At 40.5% G+C, this 15,836-nt stretch overlaps 1 protein-coding gene across 2 annotated transcripts in view; it reads right to left on the bottom strand.

Moving 5' to 3' along the window:
* Nucleotides 1-15,630, bottom strand: part of FRZB (frizzled-related protein) — a 32,009-nt gene extending 16,379 nt beyond the window's left edge. For both annotated transcript variants that reach the window (XM_011956686.1, XM_011956687.1), the window contains exons 1-2: nucleotides 14,179-15,630; nucleotides 6,324-6,371 (exon numbers count right to left, since the gene is read on the bottom strand). In XM_011956686.1, coding sequence (XP_011812076.1) covers nucleotides 6,324-6,371; nucleotides 14,179-14,656 — 526 coding nt within the window. In that variant the 5' untranslated portion in view covers nucleotides 14,657-15,630. The remainder of the gene's footprint in view (nucleotides 1-6,323; nucleotides 6,372-14,178) is intronic.
* Between the last annotated feature and the right edge of the window lie 206 nt (nucleotides 15,631-15,836).

The following is a 15,836-nucleotide window of genomic DNA, read 5'->3' as shown; positions in this document are numbered from 1 at the left end:
AGCGTGGCAGTAAACATTGGAGTACAGATATTCTTCAATGTATTAATTCCCTTTCTTTTGGATATATACCCAGTAATGAAACTGCTAGATCATATGGTAGTTCTATTTTTAGATTTTGAAAAACTCCCTATTGTTTTCCATAGTGGCTGTACTAATTTACATTCCCACCAACAGTGTACTAGAGGAGTTCCCCTTTTTCCACATCCTCTCTACCATCCATTATTCCATCTTTTTGATAAAAGTCATTCAAACTGGGATGAGATATCTCATTGTGGTTTTGATTTGCCTTTATCTAATTAGTGATGTTGAAAATTTTTTCGTATACCTGTTGGTCATTTGTATGTCTTCTTTTGAGAAATTTCTACTCAGATCTTTTGCCCATTTTTAGATTATTTGTTGTTTTTTGTTTTGTTTTTGCTATTGAATTGTCTGAGTTGCTTATATATTCTGGTTACTAAGCTCTTGCCAGATAGTTTGCAAATATTTTCCCTCATTCTATGGATTGTCTCTTCACTTTGTTGATTGTTCTGTTTGATGTGCAGAATCTTTTCAGCTGGACTGGTCATTACATTTCTAATGAATGGTGAGATCGATGGACTAAAACCAAATAAAGTTTCAGTACTAGGGACTTAGAAAAGCAATGATGTCACATACTTAAATGAGAAAGTTACAAAACAGAAAGTTTTAATTAAAAGATTACTTCAGGGCTAGGCATGGTGGCTCATGTCTGTAATCCCTGGCAGCACTTTGGGAGGCTGAGGCAGGTGGGTCACCTGAGATCAGGAGTTAGAGACCAGCCTGGCCAACATGGCGAAACCCTGTCTCCACTAAAAATCCAAAAATTAGCCAGGTGTGGTGGCGGGTGCCTGTAATCACAGCTACTTGGGAGGCTAAGACAGAATTGCTTGAACCCAGGAGGCAGAGTTTGCAGTGAGCTGAGATCATGTTATTGCACTCCAGCCTGAGTAACAGAGTGAGACTCCATCTCAAAAAAAAAAAAAAAAAAATTACTTCAGTAATTAAATACATTATTTTTGAAGTACCCAAAGAGTACCCAGGTAGAAGTCTTATTGGAGGGAAACGTGGTCCTAGAGCGTAATCACAACTGGAGTCATAAAAGTGACAATTCAGCCTGTGTAGCTTGATGAACTCCAACAGGATGAATCCCTATGAGGAGAGAGGAACAGAAGCCAAGCACAGAGCCTCAGTGACTGTCTACAGCTGAGGGACAGGCAGAGAACTAGGACAATTGGGGTAATAGCTCAAGGAGAGGAATGCTTAGGAAAGAGAACTGGTCAAAAGTATCAGTTGTTGCAAAAGTAATGGGGGAAAAATCCTATAGTTTTAAGCTACTGTATAATCACAAAAATACTATTTGTCTATCATATTTTTTTTTCCATTAAGGTGTAGAAGTTGGCTCTACAGTCAGTAAACATTTGTACCAAAGAAAAAAACTGAATTCCTTCCCAAAATTGGTAGTAAGCCAAAAGGGAGGAAAGAAGTTTAAGAGAAAGAAGGCGAGGGAATGGGTCTATACTACCCAAGCTAAGCATAAATCATGTCAGCAAAAGAGGGAGTGGCCGGGCAGGCCTGGCAGCTGCAGTCACCAGGAATCTCCAGTTGCTCAGTGGCCACCAAGCAGCTACCCAGAGGAGCTTCTCCGGAGCACCTTTGGAACACGGCCAAGAAGAGGTTAGTGAAAACTCTGGGAGAGCATCTGACTTACACTGATTTTTCCCTAATTTAAGATAAATCAGAAGGGAACTCAGAGATCAATACAATCTGATTTTATATTAGGAAACAGGCCCCAAGATATAATTTGGTCACACTTGTATATTTAGTGTCAGAATATACCAACTCTATCTCCGCTCTGGAGAAATTTGTGTTTTTCGAATGTAAACGTTCATAAATTGGTCACATCACAAAGCAGAAAATCGGAAGAATTACTTTTTGGAATTATTTTAATTTAAAAACAAAACCCTTTACATTGGACCACTTGAATATCTGCCTTCATTTTCCATGTGCTGATTTGATAGATCAAGTGACTAGGTGAAATAGAACAAAAGTTGTTTTCCTCCATATTCCATGCTATGGAAATAAAGAGCATCTATTCCTTATTACAATAGTGGATTTGCAACAGTAAAACTACAATTGGATGGTGTTCAGAATCATTATCTCAAAAAAAAGAAAAAGAAAAAATTGTTAAGCTTTGAGGCAAAGAATAAATTAACTAGAGTGAAAGAATTTCTTTTCCAAATTCCAGACAGAAACAGCTTGACACTTTGGAAAGAGGTCCTTATATGGGTTACAGTGTTTTCATGCCTTCCTCATTTCCTGTTTTATCATGATCAACCTCAGCTGTTACATTTCTCCAAAGCATAAATTTTTGAGTGTGAACAAATTATATTTTCTTTTCAGAACATGTGAATATGTTAGTGTTTTTTTCACAAACAGAATGAGCTTTGGTTTTGCCTATTTGTTTTCATCACTCTCATTATACAGAAAACTGGAAAATATTTTTAAAAGAGGAACAGTAAACAGTGACTCTGAGAACACCACATTGCTTCTAGGTAGTTTTACATGTTGAACTGTTTTTTGTATATTGTTGAGAGTGTTGTTGACATGTTTCCTTTCTTTCACACATTGAAGTGCTATATTACTCTAACCATAACTTTGGAACAAATTGGAAACATATACACGTCCTTGACCAGAAATTTTGACTCACCAATTGCAGTTTTATACAAATGAGCTTTTCAGTTTGGGTTGAGAAAACACAATAGAAGGAGTGACCCTTCAAATAGCAACATTACTGGACACCAATGATTTCCAACTGATATGATACTGAAAAACATGACCAATTACATAAAGTAACAAAACAATTCTAAAATAATTTTAATTTACTTATGTTTTTAATGGGATAAATATTTGTTGGAACACTTTTGGTAGACATTCCCTCAGATCAAGCAGGACACCCTGGTAAGATTCAGTGGAAGTCAACAGAGAAAACTGTCCCAATGTAATGAAAGTTGATATTTCAAACTTATTTACAACTTAAGAAACTAAATGTTTCTTTTCCACAGTTAAGACACCTTATAAGGCCGGACTTACTGACCAAAATCAGTGCGAAATACTAGAGGAAAGTGGAATGGAATACATGGTACTCATCGCAGCTATCATATTGTAGAAACAAATGCAGCATTAGTCATAGTAACAAAAACTGAAAACAACCCAAATATCCAGGAACGTTAGAATGAATAAAGTGTACCACATTCAATGACAGAATACAATATAGCAATTAAAGTGAAAAACTACTGCTATACACAGCCTAATGAAAAGCAAAGGAAGTCACGTGCATACACAAAAATACATAGTGTAGAATTCCATTTATATAAAGTTCAAGATCAGGCAAAATGAATCTGTAGTACTAGAATTCCTGGTAGTAGTTACCTTTGAAAAGAAGGGTGGGGGTAGTGACTTCGAGGCTTCTGGAGTGCTGGTAATGTTATGTATCTTGGTTGCAGAGAGTAGTTACTTTGTGAAAATGCACATTTATGATTTGTGCACTTTTCTGCATGCATGTTATACTTTAATGGTTTATTTTATGGTAAGATGGAATAAGTAGATTCCATCTTGTTTCTCCCACTGAAAGCAGATCTGAAACCTGAACAGAGTGCATGAAGCAGCAACATAAGAACTCTAAAAGGTAATACAAGCATAATAGGAAGACTGGGGGGAAAAATAATACCATAAAACTAATAGTGGGCTCATCATTTTTTCCCTCCAGTATCCACCAGTCTGCTGTCAACACAGCCTGTATCCTAGAGGTGAGCATTGTGCAGACAGAGTACACTCTAGGAGAAGCCCTCTAGTTCTAGCTCAAGAAGTGGAAAGGATCTCTAACATTATCGGCCTTTTGCATTCCATTCCTCAAGGCATCCTGGGACTGTGGTAACAGCAACAATTGCAACAAGGGAGACCCTCAGGAGCCCAAACCTCTGATGAAGGAGAGAACCTTACTATCTGATTGGAGGACTTGTAGTTCCAAAAGACTGGGGCAAAGCCCCATTGCTTTCTGTCTTTCTCTCTCTCTCTCTCTCTCTCTGTGTCCTCCCACCACTTGGCCCCATATGAAGGAGCAGTCACAAGAAGCAAATCACAGAGTGGGATAAAGCTCCAGCTTTCTAGCCAAAGGACCAAAACGGGGGAATTCCAAGGAACTGAAAAGTGCTAGGGAGATCAGAGAGAGAAAGAAGCCTGGGAAAGGATTTTGTAAAGTTGTTTATGAACTACTGAACTCACCCCTGGGCATGTGTGACTCTGACATAAAACAGTATATCACAGAATTCAAAAACTGCACTGTGGGATAAAGTATTGCTCTGACCTCACACTGGCCACTGAGTGATGTACACATGGGATAGATATGGAAGGTACTGGCCGGGCGCGGTGGCTCAAGCCTGTAATCCCAGCACTTTGGGAGGCCGAGACGGGCGGATCACGAGGTCAGGAGATCGAGACCATCCTGGCTAACACGGTGAAACCCCGTCTCTACTAAAAATACAAAAACTAGCCGGGCGAGGTGGCGGGCGCCTGTAATCCCAGCTATTCGGGAGGCTGAGGCAGGAGAATGGCGTAAACCCGGGAGGCGGAGCTTGCAGTGAGCTGAGATCTGGCCACTGCACTCCAGTCCGGGCGATAGAGCGAGACTCCGCCTCAAAAAAAAAAAAAAAAAAAAAAGATATGGAAGGTACTTCAAAGGCTTTGGAAATGGAACTGACATTGAAATCATAACCCACAGAAGACTAGTCAGAATTTGCAGACTAATCATAACTAGGTTAACTGTTGCTAAAATTGAAAAAAAACAACAAAATCAAAATTTTCCATATAACTTTAAGTAAACAAGACCCAAAGCTCTATTACATGATATTCAAAATGTCCAGGATTCAACCCAGAATTACTCTACACATGAAGAATTAGGGGAAAAAAAAAAAGGTGACTTGAGTGGGACAAGACAATTAGATGACACAGATGACTTTACGGTAGCTATCATTAAAATCCCTGACAAATTAAGGGTGAATCCCTTGAAATAAATGGAAAGATAGAAAATCTTACCAAAGAAATACAAAGCATAATGAAGAATCAAATGGAACTTTTAACTTTGAAAAAGCTACTAACAAATAAAAAACTAACTGGATGTGCTTCAGACAGTAGGAGATTGAACATGACCAAGGAAAGAGTCAATGAACTTGTAGCTAGGCCAATAGAAATTACCTAACCTAAACAAGAGAGAAAAAAGATTAGAAGAAAAAATTAACAGAGCCTCTAGAGTCTGTGGAACAATACCAGAAGATATAACATTCATATCATCATAGAAGAGATTATTGTGTAAAAAGCAAGTATTTGAAGAAATAATTCCTAAGCACTTCTCAAATTTGGCTAACATTATAAATTTATAGATTCAAGAAGCTCAGTTAACCCTAAACAGGGTAAACTCAAGGAATCAATGCTCAGACATGTAATAATTAAAGTGCTAAAAACTAAAGACACAGAAAAAAAAATCAAATGCAACCAAAGAAAACTGATGTATTATTTACAGGGGAACACTTATTTGCAAGACTGCCAATTTCCCATGAAAAACATTGAAGACAGAAGGAAGTGGAATATTTTTTATGTGCTAAAGGTACTGCAAACCTAGAATTCTGTCTGCAGTGAAAATATCCTTTAGGAATGAAGGTGAAATGAGGATATTTTCAGGTAAAGGAAAAAAGAAGTTTTGGCCAGCAGAACTGCTTTAAAACAAGTACAAAAAATACTTAAGAAAGTTCTTTAGATAGAACTTCTGTCTGAAGAACAGAAGAGAAAGAATACCAGAAGGAAGCATGGAATGTTGGAAAAGAAGGAAGAATAATAGAAATTAAAACATCCATATAAATACAGTAGGCTACTGTTCTCAAGTTGTTTAAAAGATAAGTAAGGGTTGAAAGAAAAAATACAAAATTATCTCCTGAGGATATATATGTGTCTGTCATACATGCGTGTGTGTGTGTGAGAGAGAGAGAGACTCAATCCAAAAAAAGAAGGGAATGTGAATAAAAAGGAGAGGGCACAAACAGAAAATAAAACAGTAGAAAAGGTTAATTTTACTACATGCTAATTTTAAAAATAAAATTAATATAAATAAGGAAATTTTTTAAAGTTTATATTTACAAAAAGTTTACTTGTAAAATACAGGGCACAAGCTTCCCCAAGAATGACTTGAGTATCTAGATTACATCAATGACTAATCTGACCACAAATGAAAACCAGGAAGATAGTGATATACTCACCACTGCTTGCCCCTCTACAGTTTCCGTTACTAGAATCCATAGGAAAATCTGAAAAGAAGTGACAGAACAAAGAACCATAACATATTTGTTTTATTTCAAGAATTCCTAAAGATAAAAATCTAACTCAGCTCCAAGTTTGATTTGGGTAAGAATCCAATTGTCTGAAGGAAGTAGACTCTTATTAATGTCATGAGGTTGGCATTCTTATCATTTGTGGGCTTTGAGTATGTATGAATGAGATCTAATTTTTCATGTGGTTATAAGGAAATACTCTTCTGAATCCTCATCAACTGTGCATAAAATTTTAGAATTAATAATTTATTTGAATTTCACAAAATTTATAAATGATAAGCATCCTATCACAATCAAACCTATGAAAATATTAGGCACTCATCCAACACTTATGACTTGATGACAAAAAGAACCAAACACATCTTCAATAAATAGACATATCACACTGAACTGGTATATATTTAAATCCTTAGTTCCTAAAGGAACACTCAGAAATCATTCTCATGTCCTTTAACTGCAGGCTAAATAGTTCTTCAGTCGAAAAGAAACCTACTATTTAGGGACTATTCAAGCCAGTGCAATTAATAGATGCGACAATAATTAGAAATTGCTATTGATTGTTTCTATGATGCCATAATCCCAGAAAATGGTAATGATAAAGGTTTTCTGTGTTCTAATTAAGAAAGCAACTTCTAATGAATAACATTTAGTGCATCAGCAGAGCACCATGCTGAGAGATGCTGTACCTAGCAATATATCTTTATCGACACACCAATTCAGAACTTTTATGAGTTTTACATTTGTAGTAACACTTTATGCTAAACTAGTTTAATGCCTCTATTTATTCTCAGAGAAAATAGTATTCTTCCTTTGTCCTTTTTGTTTATAGGTTGTATCAGGAATAAATTAAACGAGGGGTTAATACTATTTTAGGACAATAACACCGACAATTACAATTAATGAATTACTTTCCCAGGTTTAGTAATCATCCGGAAGTATTTAAAAAGCAACATAAGATAGCAGTCAGCAAACAAACAGATAAGCAGGTAGCAAACACTAATTCTAAAACATTTGCCTCAACTTGGGCATAAACTATTAATTACTAATACTTTCATTATATTCAAACATTCATTCATCATAAATGTACCCAAGTATTACAGTAACGTGCCAGTGGTTTTTCTATTTCTGAATAATCATGTGATAAAATGCATACAAAAATAATGTCTTTATAAAGGAAGAAATTATGTTGGCCCACATTTGAAATGTTTATTATTCAAAGGTAGAAATAAGAATGAAAAATAAAACTTTGCTTGGTAAAAGGGAATCACTTCAAAATAGCTAAGCCAAGGAGAGTGTTTTACTTCTTTCATTCTTCAAAGGAAAATGTTTCTACACTTTTACAAATGCTTAGAAGTCAACTGTTAGAACTGAAAGACAGAAAACAAAAAGTTTCTTTCTTTTTTTTTTTTTTTTTTTTTTTTGGCGGAGTCTGGCTCTGTCGCCCAGACTGGAGTGCAGTGGCCGGATCTCAGCTCACTGCAAGCTCCGCCTCCCGGGTTCACGCCATTCTCCTGCCTCAGCCTCCCGAGTAGCTGGGACTACAGGCGCCTGCCACCTCGCCCGGCTAGTTTTTTGTATTTTTTTTTAGTAGAGACGGGGTTTCACCGTGTTAGCCAGGATGGTCTCGATCTCCTGACCTCGTGATCCGCCCGTCTCGGCCTCCCAAAGTGCTGGGATTACAGGCTTGAGCCACCGCGCCCGGCCAAAAAGTTTCTAATAATTGATCAAAAAAATATTATCAGTAAGTTAAACTTAGGAATTCTAACAACAAATTACCTTAAATGAAAACAGATATTATTAGTAAGTTTTATGCCCCAGGATTTCTAGTGGAGGTCACAGAGGTTTCCAGAGGAGTCCTAAGGAGTTAGGAAATGTAGGGAGAACTTTCCAGATAGAGAATAGCATTGCAAAGGTACTGGGGTGAGATGCCTGCAAACGTGGCTGAAACGAGACCAGTGTAAGCAGAGAGAAACAAGCTAGAGGAGTCAGAAGGGTGAAATCACACACGCCAGAGGAAGACACCCAAGGATTTTGAGCAAGAGATTTGCATTTCAGAAAAAATATCTATTGGAATATGGAGGGGAAACACTGGAGATAAGAGAGACCATTATCATCCTATGGCCATAATCCCAGTGAGAAATGGTGAGGTCCAAACTAAGAAAGTAGCATTAGAGAGGGAGGGAAGAGAATTTGAGTTAGAGTAGACCCAACAGCATGTGGTATCTATTGAGTGAGGGGAATGAGGAAAAAGGTAGAATCAAAACTGCTTCCCACAGCCAGGTGCGGTGGTTCACACCTGTAATCTCAGCACTGTGAGGCCAAGGCGGGCAGATCACCTGAGGTCAGGAGTTCGAGACCAGCCTGGTCAACATGGCGAAAACCCGTCTCTAACAGAAATACAAAAATTAGCTGGGCGTGGTGGCATGCCCCTGTAGTCCCAGCTATTCAGGAGGCTGAGGCAGGAGAACTGCTTGAACCTGGGAGGCGGAGGTTGCAGTGAGCTGAGATCATGCCACTGCACTCCAGCCTGGGTGACAGTGTGAGACTCTGTCTCAAAAAAAAAAAAAAAAAAGACTGCCTCCCAGGCCTGGACTACTAAGGTATGGTGGTACCTTTCAACAATATAGAAAATACTAGAAAGAAACAAGTGTATGACGATGGGGAAATGATGAGTTCACTCTGGGACATGCCAAGACTGAGAGAATAGGGACATGAGAATCTGGAATGTATAATCTCTACTATCTCAAAATTGCAGTGAAGTCAGAATCTCTTATCTCTTTGAATCCATTGTCTAGAAGCCACCTTTTATTCTCTTAAGCCGTATATAAGCTGGCTTCAAACTACAATGAGAAAACCTTTGCTCCTTTAACTGCAATCTGCTAGGCAAAGAATAACAGATTCTCTAGAAAGTTAGGAATTACATTTCTTAAGGGAGGAAGTGTAGTGTAGAACAGGCTCTGCTTTGAATTCTCTTTTTCTTACTAGTTCTGCTAACTCGGACAGTCACTTCGCTTCTCTATATGCCTTGGTTTCCTTTTCTCCAAAATGGGAATAATAGCCCCTACCATGTGGTCATGAGAATTAAGTGAATGTGCAAAATGCACTCAGGACAGCACCTAGAACGTAAGTGTTGGTTGCTTTTATTGTGATTCTAATGGTTCCTGTCCTCAGGATGACACGTCCCCTCCCCAGTGATGTTGTTGTTGAACATTTATATTGTGCTTTAGCGTTTATCAGTAATTTCATGTTAATATTTCTTTTCTTCTTCACAATCCCCAATCAATGTCAATGTCAAGTGACTAGTTCAATGTACAAAATTAATGGCAAATCTAGAATTCCAACTAAGGGCCTGTAACTCTAAAACTGTGGTTTTTCCTAAATTGAGGAGATGTAGCCAATTCTTAATTATTCAAAACTATGTCTATCTGTTGGCTCTTGGTCTCCTCATTCTAGACTCAAAGTAGAACCAGAAGAGCCAAATATAACCTAATCAGTTTCGCAATTTGTAGCAACAACTATCTGAAGGTTTAGTGGGAATGAGATAAAAAGTAAATTATTAAAATAAGATTTGGAGATGACATGAGATTACTCCCGATAATGGAGGTTGCTCTAAATAAAGTGAAACACTATTAATATAACACTGAGACACCCTTCCCTAATCCATCCAGAGTGCCTTTCAGTATTTTACACAATGAAGGATCCTCAGAAGCTTGTTTGCCCTTTCATTCTAATCTAAAATTTCCATTTCTCCTTTCCATTTTCCTCCTCATATCACACTAAATAATTCTTCCTTCTTGGTACTTGGCCCCTCAAATATTTGTAGACCAGGGCTAAAGAAAAGACTGCCTGTTTCTCTGGGAGTGGAGAAATGATTAAATGGCAGCTCCTGCATATGAAAGTTGGCACGGCTCTGCCAGGAGAGAGAAGGCCTGCAGAAATGCGTTCGTTGAGCAAGAGCTGGGGAGAAAAGTTAACACTGCCACAGAAGCCAGCGCTGACTGAGGAATGATTATGAAGCCCTTGGCACGGCAAACTGTAGGTGTTGTGGAAATAGCTGTGAAATATCATACCATAAATTTTCTTAACTGCTTGATTCCTGGGTTTCTGAGATAAATTATTTGTAATTAACTCATCCACCAGACTCATTCTTTTTTCTGTCGCTCCCAAAGGGATCTGCTCTTGAGCCTGAGGTCTAGGTCAGTTTGTGTAAAATGAAATACTACCTTTATATTTTCAGAAGAAATCAGATTTCCTTTTCCAGTTAGGTCCCAGTGTAAAGCTTTTTTGTTTTGTTCTTCCCCAGAGAGGAACTAATAAAAGTTCTAGGCTGCATCTGCATTTACCAACATAACCGTTTCAAAAACAAAATAGAAAATGTTAGTCAATTTGTTATAACAGTGATAATAGTAAAACAGCAGCAGCAATTTTTTCAGTGCTTACTAGGTATTAAAGCAATGCTTTATATGCTGTTTAATTTCTTTTCTTTTCTTTTCTTTTTTTTGAACAGAGTCTGGCTCTGTCACTCAATCTGGAGTACAGTGGCGCCATCTCAGGTCACTGCAACCTCCGCCTCCCGAGTTCAAGTGAGTCTCCTGCCTCAGCTTCCTACAGTAGCTGGGACTATAGGCATGCACCATCATCCCAGGCTAATTTTTTTATTTTCAGTAGAGACAGGGTTTCACCATGTTGGCCAGGCTGGTCTCCACTCCTGACCTCAAGTGATCCACATGCCTTGGCCTCCCAAAGTGCTGAGATTACAGGAGTGAGCCAGTGCACCAGCTTTAATTTCATCTTTACCATGCCCTTGGGATATAGATAGTTTTGTCCTGGTTTTATAGATAAGAAAACTTTGAATTACAGAGGTCATGTAAATTTCCTAAAACAATAGTTGATATGGGGGCAGAATCATTCAACACCTGGTTTGCCCCACTCCAAGCCTATCCTCTTTACTCACCATACAATATTAAAGATTTGACTGAATGTCATCACTAACTTGCTGAATGACTAAATTGAGCTGAGTTTTCAGATAATCAGTTGTACATGTAGTCGCACTATAGCAAATAGAAAATGTGTAAGATGAATAATAATGGCCAGGATGGAACCCGTTCTTTTCAAAAATATGTTTACCGTTAGTATTTTGAAAGGAAAAAAGTAGTTTCAAGCATTACTCCATTTCAATAAGACTGCTTTGGAAAAGGTCCTAAGCTTGTTTGTGGATACATGATATACTATGAGAGAACAGATCCCCATGAATGGGTAGGATTTGAAAATCCTCTTGGCACAGAAAGAATTTGAAATATTGTCCTATTTTATTCAGGGAGACCTCATTTTTATATCTAGTTGGACATATACTAGTCAAAAGACATAGGGATTCTGTTTATACCCAAATGAACAAGAAAAAAACCTTGCTTTGTGAACTATCACTTCCCATTGAATCAAAGAGTATATTGGATATTGCATCGTAAATTACACTGGCCACATGTGGTAGTTCCTAAGTAATTCCAGGTGTCTGACAGTTTGACTCAGCATAGGGAATGTAATTTTCAACAAGCTGGCCCTGGAAGCCAGGAGACCCTTCAGGCTACAGTCTACCCACTTCATTCCCAATTCCCACCTCCCCACACCTTTCAGCTCCCCCTGCCACCACAGCCTCTGGTTCACACTGAAGCTTATGGAAAGGAGCAGGAACGCCATCACTAACTATGATTCCACCTACCACCTATTTTTCTAGCAAGGATGCTGTCAGTAAAGCAAATATTCTGGCATTTTAAAGAAGCTTAGAAATCAGGTCCCATGAACTGACAAATTGTTTCCATGCATGTCCTATTTGAGTGCTTCAGTGAGGCAACTGTTTCTATGTTTGTTCCACAGTGATGGGTAACTCAGGGACACTTAATGAAACTGCTTCCCATCCATATTGACTATGGCTTTTTGAGAGCCATTAACCTTGCCAAACCTCACTCACTCTAGGTCCACCTCTATGGGAGGTTTAAGAGCAAGTTTTGTGCTTTACGGGGAGGAATGCATTTCAGCCTGAACCACTGCCACCTCATTCCTAGCCCTTGGCCTGAGAGGAGCACTTGCATTTAACTGATTCTAAGTGCCTGGCAAACCAGAGCGGCAACTGCACTGGGCACTTACAGACTTTGCAGTCTGTGACTTCAGTGAGTATGAAGCCTCAAGCATGCTCTTTTAGCAAAGATTAATGAGGAATACATTTCTGTGATGATTTTACACAACCAGCTTTTGGTTCTTGATTAAAATCAAGAATACAATAGGTATATTCAAAAAGTGACAAATTAAGTGAGGTCACCATTAAAAAGTTCTTGAAATTTTTCTGTTCACTTTTTTCCTTCAGCTATTTTTACAATTACTTCTCCTTCTCTCACTTTGTTAAACGAGTCAATGTGCACAGAAAGTACTTTTTCCAAATCAATACCCTGATAACTAAGAATTACTACCTGGAAATGGACTGGGGACATGTGCCTAGACTGTGCAAGTTGAAAGAGGAAGGAAAGTTGATGCCCAAGAAATAAACAGATGGAGGCAACCAAGTAACCAAGTCAACACATCTAAGAACAGACTTGTTGGGGCGGGGTATGAAAGAGGACTGCTAATGAAAAACATTTCCTTCTTTGTAAAATATATGAAGGGTAAAAATTTGAGGTTTGGGTTAGTTGGTAGAAGTAATACTGAGTTAGAATTAAATGGACCATAATGAAGTAGGTTTAGTTGGGGTCTTAAAGTTACAAATGTCATAATTAGACTAAACACTAGTGAGAAAACAACTTGTGATTGACTCCATTAAATTTAGAGCTGCAATAAAGTTTTATGGTAGAGAAAGATTGAAATGACTGTGGTGGGTGCACACATGGAAAAGGAGCATGAAATAAGGCATAAAAGACAATTTTTTTGCCAAATATGAGAGTGGAATAAGGGGTGAGATTTAAAATAACATTACGTGAGTGTATGATAACACACCTTAAATGTAATTCCTTTCATCTGTGTGCTACTTATAAAATGACTTGAAGGCATGTGGGCATGTGAAAAGAGCCCAGTAATTTCAGTCTGCCAGCTCTATGGCAAGCACAGAAGCTAATTAACAGTGCATAGCAATGTTTCACAGTTGTTTCATTCTGGAATGGAAGAACAATTTATCTCATTGAAAGGAGGGGGGAATTTAAGGTGAAGGTAATTGCTCAGATTGAATCTTGAGCAAACACATACCCCTAACATCTGTCAGTTACAGAAAGGTTATTGAAATTATCTTGGCATTTTTAATTAGAAGAAAATGGGGCTTCAGTTTTCTGTTTCATCCATACAATCTTAACAAGCATCTAAGACACTAAAGATACAGAAACCTGATGACTGAGATTGCCTGAGAATCAGCAAAGAAAACCCAATGATTATAGACAAATTTTAAAAGAAAAAGAGCATCACTTTACAAAATGTGGCTACTTCCACATGTAAAGAGTTGAAGTGAAGGATTCCTGTGGAGTATAAGTGTGATGGGTTTGGAATGCATGGATTGTTTTAAAAGGATCACTTATTGGAACAGAGTGCAAGAATGCAACAGTGTGGAAGGTGATAAGGTAAGGGCTTTTTTTGTTTTTGTAAAAAGAAAGAAGAAAGAAGAAGAAGGGTGTTTGATAGAGGAGCAGTTAAGGGAGAGATTAAGATGAGTGATCCGAAGAGAAAAGAATTAGAGTAAAGGCTAGTAACAAGGACTCCAAGAAGTGAGGAGGTGTAGGGTAAGGGAAGGGTGGGCCGTGTCAAAACTCACCAGTTCCGTCCGCAGTAACGATGGCCTCGGGAGAGATGCACACGCCCCGGTCGTACACCGGGAGCTCCTCGCAGGCCAGGCTCTCCGGCCACGAGTGGCGGTACTTGATGAGGATGGGCTCGCAGCCCTGCCGGGCCCGCTCGCACACAGACTTACAGGGCTTGATGGGCTCGTGCTGGAAGTCAATGGTGCAGATGGGCGCGTACATGGCACAGAGGAAGAAGAGCAGATCTGGGCTGCAGTGGGTGCCCAGCAGACCTTCGAACTGCTCGATGGCCAGGATGGCGTTGGCCTGAGTGCTGTGGTGCAGGTGGTTGGGCATCTTGGTCATGTTCCAGGGCAAGGACTTGCACAGGGGGATGCGAACAGGCTCACAGGCTGCAGCCCGAGCCCCGGGCACCCGGAGTAGGCAGAGAGTAGCCAGGGCAAGCAGCCCGGCCCGCAGCAGCAGCATCCCTCCCGGGCTGCCGCAGACCATGATCCCGGCAGGATGGGGCAGGGTGTAGCCGCGCAGTGGACGCCGAGAGGCCCGCTCTGCCGTCTCCGCCTCGCCCCCTGCAAGTGGACACAAGGATCTGGGAGTTTCTCCTCCCCCGGCAATCACCGCTTCCTTGGATCAAATTCCCCCAATGAGGTCCCACGAGCTTTACCGAGCTCCAGCCGCCGCCCCTGCCGCCCAGGCTGCTCTTTCCCAACTTCTAAGCCTTCGGAGGCAGCAGCATCTATTTATTCCTCTCCCTCTGGCAGAAGCATCAGACTTCGCAGATCAGTCAGATAAGAGGGACACGAGAGGAGGCGAGGAAGACATAAAAACAAAAGTAGAATTCAGCTGAGAGATAGTTGGAACTCTGGGGTGTCACGTCCGCTAGATCAAGCACACAAAAACATGCTAAAGAAAGCATTAAATTCCCCAAAGTAAGGAGGACAGAGGGGTTGGGGAGAAGGAAGGAGGAAAAGCTCCTAATGGGAGAGAAGCGTGCAGTAAGAGTTTGCAACTCCTGTGGGCTAAGAGCTGCGGCCGCCGCTGCGACTGCGACCCTGGCTGGCAAGAGGGACGCTCGGGAGGAGCCTTTCCGGGAGGTCTGTGCCTCGGCCCCGGCAGCTCTGCACTTTCCTACCTCCGGCCCGAGAGGGAGCTCCGCCCCTGGGGCAGTCTCTGCCCTCCAGCACCGGCTGCTCTTCCCAAGAAAGGAGTGGGCGCCCGGGGGAAGAGAAGGCCTGGGGGTCGCAGGCGGTGGGGCGCGAAGCCGTGCGAAGCGGTGAGAGTGCGAGACCCCAAGACAGCGCCGAGTCGATCCGCGCCCTCACAGGAGGGGACCCGTCTTTGACCCCAGAGACGAGCCCCTAGCCCCTCACTCAAGAGCCCACCCCAACTCCCTACGGAAAAGTCCCCCTAGTTCCCCACTTGGGATCCCACCCGAGACCCTCCTTCCTGGAGGTATTTCCCTTAAGCAAACTGCAGCTTTTCCTCTGCAATCACTGGCTCTGCAGAGAGTCATACCTGGTGGGGGGAAAGGCTTAAGCAATGTCACTTTGTCCAAGTAGCGGAAAACACAGACCCCTGCGAGGAGCGGTGGAGCCTTATCAACTAGTGACTAGTGACTACAGAGCTAGTGACTACAGAGCTCTCCATTTTCAATAACTACGAGGGAGGAGGT

Source organism: Colobus angolensis, unplaced genomic scaffold (genome assembly GCF_000951035.1).
Source record: "Colobus angolensis palliatus isolate OR3802 unplaced genomic scaffold, Cang.pa_1.0 Scaffold421, whole genome shotgun sequence".
NCBI classification, from domain to species: Eukaryota; Metazoa; Chordata; class Mammalia; order Primates; family Cercopithecidae; genus Colobus; species Colobus angolensis.
The sequence above is the reverse complement of the archived record's forward strand: the minus strand, read 5'-3'. Positions and strand labels throughout refer to the sequence as shown.